The sequence below is a fragment of the Sphaeroforma arctica genome (genome assembly GCF_001186125.1).
Source record: "Sphaeroforma arctica JP610 unplaced genomic scaffold supercont1.815, whole genome shotgun sequence".
Lineage (NCBI taxonomy): Eukaryota > Ichthyosporea > Ichthyophonida > Sphaeroforma > Sphaeroforma arctica.
The window spans coordinates 29,885-38,864 of record NW_014039743.1 but is presented as its reverse complement, the minus strand read 5'-3'; the positions used below and the strand labels follow the sequence as shown (position 1 = coordinate 38,864).

The following is an 8,980-nucleotide window of genomic DNA, read 5'->3' as shown; positions in this document are numbered from 1 at the left end:
AGTTATCACATATATTCAATACTGGTCGACGCAATTTAGCTATAAACACGCATTTCTTCTGCAACGCGCACCCGTTATCGCTTTATCGAAACCCTTTGCAATTCAACAATCGAGCGTCAATATGCGTGAGACTCCTAAACGCACACTGGAGAGCTCCCATTTGATAACCCCTTATCAACAATTCTAATAAAGTTTGACAACAATTAAAAAGGATGGCTGGATTGCTATCACATAGGCATTATGTCAATCATCGCCTAGGCAACGGGAAATCTGGATGATAGAACTGTCGTCTCTCCTATCATGTTTGTTGAAGTAGACAAGATACCTGTCATTCGCATTCCATCTCAAGAATTTCTGGATTGTAAAGCAGATAACAAATGAACTGGGGTAGCACGGGCTACGACAGACGACAAATATCAGTCGACTAGATCTTACAAGTAGCTATACTGTGAAATGGAACAGAAATATTTATGACTTACTGGGGCTGCTGAGATGAAGGTATTACCACTGTACCTTCACTGAATGCACCTTTGGTTTCGAGTCCGTTCCTAACTTCCTTCCTTCAGGGCCCAAACCAACTGGCGCGCAGACGGCCAGACCGGCAGAACGGCAATGAAAAAAAAAAGAGAGAAAGAGTAAATATACCTGTGGCTGAAATACATACCCATGTGTGTAATAACCAAAATAAAAATTGAGTAATAAATACGTTGATGACTGAGGTTGCATATCTAATAGATTACATATCTTTATTAAATGGGAGTTTTGATACTTCTCTTGGTCCCATATTGCCTATTTTGCTCGTGTGAAGAGAGTAGAGACTTGGGTGTTGGGAGTTGAGATTCCGAACTTGGGATAGACTGATAGGGACAGCCAAATGAACAATGAGAATTTGTAAACATTGCCAGCCCCCAGGGCCCTGCCCCAGGGCCTCTCTCTGGCCCAGACCGTCCAAAACAGGATTTTTAAATTTTTATCTCTGTATCTGGTACCAGTGTTGTATTCAGTGCGTAAGTATTCACTACATAGTACATATTCATTACTCAGTATCCAGTATTCAGTATTCACAGCCCTCTGGACTCTGGAGTCTGGATGCCTTACATACTTTTTAATATTAGTAATTACTAATTAGGGTCGCGACTTGCGAAGAGGCGAATGATGCGACTCGCGAGCAGAAATCAGGTTTGATTCTTCCCGTTTTTATCACTCTAATCAGTATTCAGTAATCACTCTTTATCCAGAGGGCCGTGCGAGATATTTTTTCTTTTTTGACCCCCTTATTTTTATTCCATATATATTTGTTTTATAGAAATTGAGAATGTTGCCAGAGGCTGAGAGACTGGAGCTGTGGTGAGTGGTCTCACTCTGGTCTGTTTCACTGTGTCTCGGTGGACTGCGTGAGCATGTGAGTGTAATTGTGTGAGTCTGTGAGAGGCTGAGAGCAGACAGGGGCAGAGCCTGCCATACTCAATTACTCACAGCCACACAGTTCACACAATTCAGTAAATTCACACTTCATACCTGAATACTTCACAATTCACACTCACACAGTGTGGTCAGTGGGCTCTGAGTCTGGGGCTCTGAGTCTGGGGCTCCGGGCCCTAAGGGCCGGTCAGTGGCCTTTCTGGGCTCTGGCGGTCTGGCGGTCTCGTCAGTCAGTCACAGGCTCAGCCGCTCAGGGCCTCAGGCTGCCCTCCTGCCAGGCTCCGCTCAGGGCCAGGCGGCAGGCTTCCAGCTTGGGAGTAAGTGCGAGTCTAAAATCACAGTGATCATTGACCAATGATCATTGAGTGATCAGTCTGTGACCCTGTGCAGTGTATTTACAGTCTGCAGTTCTGCACTCTGCAGACTGATGAGTGATGACAGGGATGAGCGATAACTGATATGTGATCAGTTGATGACAGTTAAAAACAGTAAAGCACTCAGCCACTGACAGTCTGACAGAAAGTCACACAGTGTGAACGATTGTGTTCAATGAACAGGGCCCAGAAGCCCAGAACTGAGAACTCGGAAGTCAGAACACTGTGAATACTGAACAGACTCATGGTCACTCAATGTCAATTGTCCGAGGACCAGGAGGCCAGGACTTCAGAAGTTCAGATTTCTGAGATTTGAGATTTCAGACAAATCTTAAAATCTTTTGTTTTTATACAACAAAAAAGGTTTTTGTCTCATTGTTTGTATATTTATATCTATTTATAATAATTTCATTGGCTAATTTTATTTTGTAAAAATTAATATTTTATTAAAACAAACAAAGTTTTTTTTTTAAATGCAAAAGAGTGTTGGAGTTTGGACGATGGTGGACTGCTGTCAAGTGTCAGGTGGTCAGCCGTGTTCTGGACAAATAAATACCTTTTAGCTCCCTCGGCATAGACAATGACCTCAGTCCTCACTGCTAAATTTTGGAAATTCGCACGAGACACCGCTGTCCGCTGATAGGTGGGTGCGCTAGCAGTGGAGCTAATTAAGAGAACAACAAGAAACCCATAGTTTGCACTGGTGGAGTGAATACATTTCTTCAGGTGAGTATATAATATCAATGTTCAGCTCGCAAAGTCTTGGCAATTACGCAAGCAAGTGGACCATGATATTACAAGACACACTAGGAGAAGCTCCGGGGCCGGATTTCAAAAGTGCAGATTCTCATGTACTACAGTCGCTCACGCGATGGACCTCCAGTATAGAAACATCCTCCCTGAAGTCTAGTATCAGACCTGCGAGTACTACGGCAACGAACACGCCTTCGAACTGTAATATAATAGATCAAACAACAACTCCCTCAAGCGTTGATATTATCGTGCCAACACATACTAAACGATGTATATCTCGTACGCACGATATCTCGTGCAAAAATGGCAAGACTTTCGATATCGCTGCACTGATAGCTTCGGACTCAATATTCGATAAGTTATCATGTGATACAAGTTCAGCAGATTGTAATTCTACTGCCACCACTCGCACAATAAACGCTGACGATTCCGCAAAACATGACATTAGTAGTCGATCTACTGCCGAATACGCTTCACTATCGGCTGATAAGAATAGCGAGTGCGATGACAACCAACGTGATAAACTTTCGACCTTGTTCTCCTCCATGCCGAAACTCGGCCAGAAGATACGGTATCGAACTCGAAAGTGCAACATGAAACTTACCCAATTACAAAATGAATTATCGCGTAATGCTACGAAGTCGCTTATGGGCTCTGATAACTCGTGTGGATCAACACCTGACAGGGACGACATGAAAACAGCAGAGATTCCCCAAAGACCGGAGGATGACTCCCAGCCCACAAAGGTCGACTCAAAAATGTTACAACGGCCCTCCGTTCGCCGCAACAGTATTCATGTAGACAATACACCGACTTTCTTCAACAGTACAGCAGTTCGTGCAAGCTTGCGTCGCGGCTCAGCACCACAAGTCTCTGCCAACGAAACAATAGATAGCGGCAGTAATTTCTATCTCATGTCGTCTCCAAGAAGTAACTTATTACAAGCTATATCTTCGCTGCCAGACATTGAGGGTAATCAAAACATAGAGTTAATGGGTAGCAACTGTGGCATATTAGATGTGCGTTGTATAGGCTGGGAAAGCCCTCACCGGGAAAAGATCGCCTCCACATGTGAAGTCGATGGCACGTCTACTGAAGATGATTGGGTGTTTTCCATGACAGCACGTTCAGACCCGGCAATTACTGCTTCTACTCAATTACGTACTCAAAGTGCAAAAGACTATTCGACGCCGAAGAAATCATCATCTACCGTTGCCGCTTTGCGGAACTTGCTGCCAGTATTCAATGGCCGACGACATTCAGACCGGAAATCGTGCGAAAATGAAAGCGACACTTTGCACGAATCTTTGCGCTCCTGTATGAAACCAAAATCTAACCGGGTTGTTATATCGGAAAGAGTAACCATCACATCAACATTCAGTGCGTGCACATACGACCGGTCCACGGTGGCGCGGCCCCGCCTGTCCCGTTTTGAGCATATGACATTATACAAAGAGCTTATGGAGTACAAAATTAATGAGATGCCTGTGCATTTCGAATCCCTCCATTTGACGAATATGCATCGGTTACGGGGTGGAGGAGTTGGGCACGAGATCATGTGCGAAATAGTCAATAGCATCATGCGACGCAACACCCAATAAAAAATTGTTTGACGAATGAGCACAATATACAGCAGCTGATTATGTTATTTAAAACAGGGGCGTGTCAATGTATGGTTCATTTGCACTGTAGCAGAGGGAGGGTTATTCGGGTCGTATCATCACCTTCAGCCATTCTTAATTGTTTTCCTAATTGTTTTCTTTGGAAGGCTATGCATTCCCTCACATTACTGATATATATATATATGGCGTTATACGGTCTTTGTGGAGTAGCTTGACCGGCATCTCAGTTCCACGATGTATAGTCGTCGCTTTCAAGTATCACATTACGAGATATTGTGGCTACACGTATATAGACGTTTTAATAAAACGACGTACAAACACCCATATAGATGCGGCTGAATATACTCCCTCAAGCACATGCTTGGACGTCCTTCTCCAGATTTTTTTTCACAGGCTTGACTTCTCTTACATACGAAATTCAGAGAGATTATGGGTTGTGTCGAGGGCGACGTGTTTAAATTAAATTCGATACAATTCATTTATACATTTGTATGAGCTACTGTCAGCTTGTGGATGAGCAGAGCGCCTATTCTTTGAAGGTAGATAGCCTATTGGATAAATCGAGCACGGGCTTTTGCACCAAGAACGAAGGGCCACGGTTTGTAGTATTTCTTGGTTGGGTTGCTGTGCGACCCTGCCAAGGAGATTTCATGAAGATACTTGCCAACTATATAAAAAGGGGTTGACATTGCCTGACAGCCGCAACTGAAATCAGTTTCTACTCGTGTATGCAAAAAAAAAGCATGCCTGTGATTTTTCGGACATCGAAGTTTGGACCAAGGGCTCCGTATGCTCATCCAAATATAAAACACTCGTAAATATATATAAATCGAATGGCATGCTGACACGCATAAAAATTTATTTATGAAATTATAACATTACTAGACACTGGTCTGTACATCTCTGAACTATTCGCCCGTTGCAATACTCGACTGTCGCTTTGATGTACGACCATCACATCTAATTCCTTAGCTTTTCGTACGCGCAGAGGAGAGAATACCACACCCTCTACGTGATCCGCACGCAGACAATATATCCTGAGATCGAAGTAGTGCTGCGCGTACTCGGCGGAGGACACACTCACATTGTAGAAAAGGCGTTCCAACACCTGTGGTGATACAACGCCGAAGAAATATTGTCAGCGAAATATAAGAGGAAAGCAGTTGAAGCTGGAGGATAGAATGACGGCAAAGTATTGCAATAGATTTGACGTGAAATCACCCATATTCTGAAAGGTATCAGTCTAACTTCGATTTTTAGTGTTTTAGGGCGAGTATAATTCCGCGCTATTTTTAGGCCACTCCGCAAATCTTCACACAGAAACGGACTCGTTTGTAACAGATTCCGACACCCCATTTTCATAAACGTTTCATAATGACGTATATAATCACATACCTCTCGCTCTAACTGGTTGATGCTCTCGACGGTAACATCGGGCAGTACTTTACAGTAATCGGCATTCCAGACGGCCTGATCATCCCATACCTGAAATGAAGTTAATAGAAAATTCAGTTTAGAACAATTAAGAAAAGGGAGGGAACGGAGTAAATGGGACACGCGGATGAAATTCTGTCAGATGACAAATATGACAAACGTAGTACTTTCGAACAATCATTTCTGGCCAAGAGACTGGTCACCACCAGTTAGGTGCACTCCCACTCGCACGTGCTAATTTGTAAAAGAAGAAACACAACACAGAATTTGAGCACGACACAGTTTGCAGCCGCATCTAAGAACGTACAAGTCGATACGCGGTCTTGGGCGACAGAGTAAGCTTTAGCTCAAACTTAACCACTGGTTCTGGAAACACACCTTCGATGCCAGCATGATAGCTCCTAGCACAACCCTCTTCCAATTAGCAGGCTGTAGTACCAAACCCGTGTTGTGTAACCTGGAGATGTACACCATAGTCACTATGGCCACATCAGCGGTTAAGACGGCCGCTTTGAAAAAGGCTCGCAAAAAGTCGTATATGCTCGTTACTGAGAGCAAGTGAGTGGCGTAGTCCTGAGGTATACGCTGTGCTGTGAGGGGGAAAAGCTTCTCGTCGAAGATCGCGTTAAATCGGGGCCTCTCAGGCAGCGCTAAGGTAGTCGTGAAGGTCATATGTATAGCCGTAGCCGCGCTGTTTGTATTGGAGAGCAGACATTAGCGACAGGAAAGATACAATCATTTTAAAGAACATAGAACGACAGGGAAGACAAAAGTACCGGGAAACTATTCACCGCGAATTAGGCGAATCGAGACCATAGGCTTTTCTAATGCAGGGCCAACTGGTGATCACTAGAGCAGTACGTAAGTGCACCCATACAAACTATGCAATCTCCATGCGAGGTGTTGTAAATTGCAACATTTTGATCAGTTGGCTATGTAGATGTGTCGGACTTACCATTGTAGAATCAAATCGAGATTCGGTTGGCTGACAGTTTGTTCGACAAACAGGGTGGAACAACTATTGGACAATTTCTGGTGTTTCGCACGACGCGCTGCTATGGCAACCACGTCCACCAGTCCATTGGTCTTGGCTCTCTTTCTGTGTCTGTGACGGAGAAGACAGAATAGCGAGCTGGTGCGTTAGATAGTGTAATTAAAAAAATCAGCACAGCCAAATCAGATACAGGAACTATCGAACAGCCAAATAGGGTGCAGGGTACTGATTTGCGCTGCAACCAAAACGGATGCGATAACAAACATTCAATACAATCACGGGCAAACATCGCCATGAAGACAAAGTGGACCGCGCACAGCACAGGCGATACAGAAACGACTCAGCACACAAAACAAAACACAACATAATGTGGCAGCACTGGCCCATAACGCAGAACAAATGGTGAGAACTCCGAGATAGCATTCGACATACTTGCGCTTCCTGAGTTGTTTAGACGCCCGTAAAGCCGTTTCGTCCTTGTGATAGTCGCTGTAGAACACTGCGGAGTTGCCGTTGATTGTATTACCTGTGCTTAAAGGGGCTCTGTCGCTGATGTGCTGCAGTGAGGAGGTGCTCTGCCTCCTCAAACCCGTTTTAGAGCCGCTCAGGGACATGCGGCTGGTGGTTGTAGCCAAATCAACCATTTGCTGCGAGAAAGATCGTATATTTAAAAAGCTCAGAAACACAGGCAAGAGCAAAAGTCCCCCTGAAACAAGTATCGGTTTGAATTGTCGACAGGATTGGAAAGAAAACTATGTGGTGGAATAATCACTGTGAGTGCTAGCACATGTATTTTCAAGCAGAAGATTATGGTGTGCTGCCCCCGATAACTACGGGATCGAGTATTGTTTCAGCATTAAAAAATGTAAGAGCTCAAAGTTGTCCGAGATGAGGACACTGTGAAAATACCAACACGTACACTACAGTAAAGACGCATCACTATACAAGCTCTGCAAATATACAATCTATATACTGTGGTTCATAGTGTGAACATGAACACAAACCTAATCACAAACACGAATAAAAAGCAGGCTCATGAATGTCAACAACATTCCCCGCGAGCAGCTAAGAACTATACATTACTCAATTCTGCCCAGTCAACCAGTCTACATACGTCGACATTGTCATTGAGTTCATCTTCTTCTGCGGCCAGATCCGCCGCTGCACTGTTCATTTGCATCCTCAGCTTGCCCTGAGTGCTGGTTGGCTCCGCTTTCTGATCCGTTTGTGACGGCTGTGCCTGTGAGAGTGCCTGTCCCTTCAACTGCGCTTCCACCGGCATACCCGTGGCCTCATTTTTAACTACAATCGGGTCGGATTCTCGCGATCCACCAGCTTTTTGTTGAGATTTCGGCGAGTCGCTTGCTGCCAGAGGCTTACTATTCTGTCGAGTAATACTATCTTGCTGTGCTACGCCGCTATCAGGCGCGGTGTTGCTAATTGGTGGCGTGACCTGATTGTTGATTGGTTTTGATGGAGGCGTGCCGGCTTTCCCGATTTTGGACTGGTGCAGCGGGTTGCTGAGGATAGGACGAGTCATGGTTAGTATATCAATATAGGATGGCAATCGATTGTAAGCCGTAGATTGGTATAGAACGTTAGACGAGTGTCTGCAGGTAAGCGAATTTGTGCTAATAGACGGATACAAATTGATTATTAGATGGTGAATGACTGTAAGCAAGAAAGTAAGCACGTAATAATATGCCGGTGCAGAGTGTCAAATGCGTGACCTATAGTAAGAGCTGTTCGCAAGCAGTTACACTCCTCAAGTGCGATTCTCGGTAGTTCACAAAAATATCAACGCCAGTACGTACTGTAAACACCTGGCATTACATTTGGCCAAGGCCCTGCTAAACATATACAAATACATACCTCTCTTTATCCGAAGGATTTATAACACCATTTGTCGTCTCTACATGATCATGTGCTGTTGTACTGACATCAGTTGTGACTGTGGCGTGATCAGAGGGCAGTATCTTCTGTTTATGACCAGCCCCTGATTTGTGTGACGAATGTTTCGACATACTGCTGACCTCATCCAACTGCGAATGAAACGGGAAAAATAGAATTCACATATAAACAGGTTAAAATTATCAGCTCGAAGGTCGTAGATGAGCATATGAAAACCTACGTTTGTGCCAAATTTGCATCCGAAACTACTGACACTTAATACAAGCATATTCATTCATGTAAAAGTAGATTTAAGGTAAAATCGACGGCCAAAATGTATATATGAATAAATTTAGAAACATAGGTATGTGCGTTAAGAACGGATAGATAGACAGTTCGGTTAGAATGAATATATATATATATATACACTCGCACACACATACATATGATATATATATATATATATATATATATACGTATATATGTATACG

General features: G+C 43.9%; 2 protein-coding genes across 2 annotated transcripts in view; one reads left to right on the top strand and one right to left on the bottom strand.

Moving 5' to 3' along the window:
* Nucleotides 1–2,584: 2,584 nt before the first annotated feature.
* Nucleotides 2,585–4,150, top strand: SARC_08731 (hypothetical protein; the record flags this gene model as incomplete). The annotated part of the gene is made up of 1 exon (XM_014297284.1): nt 2,585–4,150. The coding sequence occupies one exon, from the start codon at nt 2,585–2,587 to the stop codon at nt 4,148–4,150; it is 1,566 nt and encodes a 521-aa protein (XP_014152759.1).
* Nucleotides 4,151–5,006: 856 nt separating this feature from the next.
* The window catches only part of SARC_08730 (hypothetical protein), a 5,038-nt gene continuing 1,064 nt past the window's right edge, over nt 5,007–8,980 (bottom strand). Inside the window, exons 2-8 of the mRNA XM_014297283.1 lie at nt 8,472–8,641; nt 7,714–8,119; nt 7,032–7,246; nt 6,561–6,710; nt 5,984–6,296; nt 5,567–5,656; nt 5,007–5,279 (exon numbers count right to left, since the gene is read on the bottom strand). Of these exons, the coding sequence (XP_014152758.1) occupies nt 5,034–5,279; nt 5,567–5,656; nt 5,984–6,296; nt 6,561–6,710; nt 7,032–7,246; nt 7,714–8,119; nt 8,472–8,641 (1,590 nt within the window). The 3' untranslated portion in view covers nt 5,007–5,033. The remainder of the gene's footprint in view (nt 5,280–5,566; nt 5,657–5,983; nt 6,297–6,560; nt 6,711–7,031; nt 7,247–7,713; nt 8,120–8,471; nt 8,642–8,980) is intronic.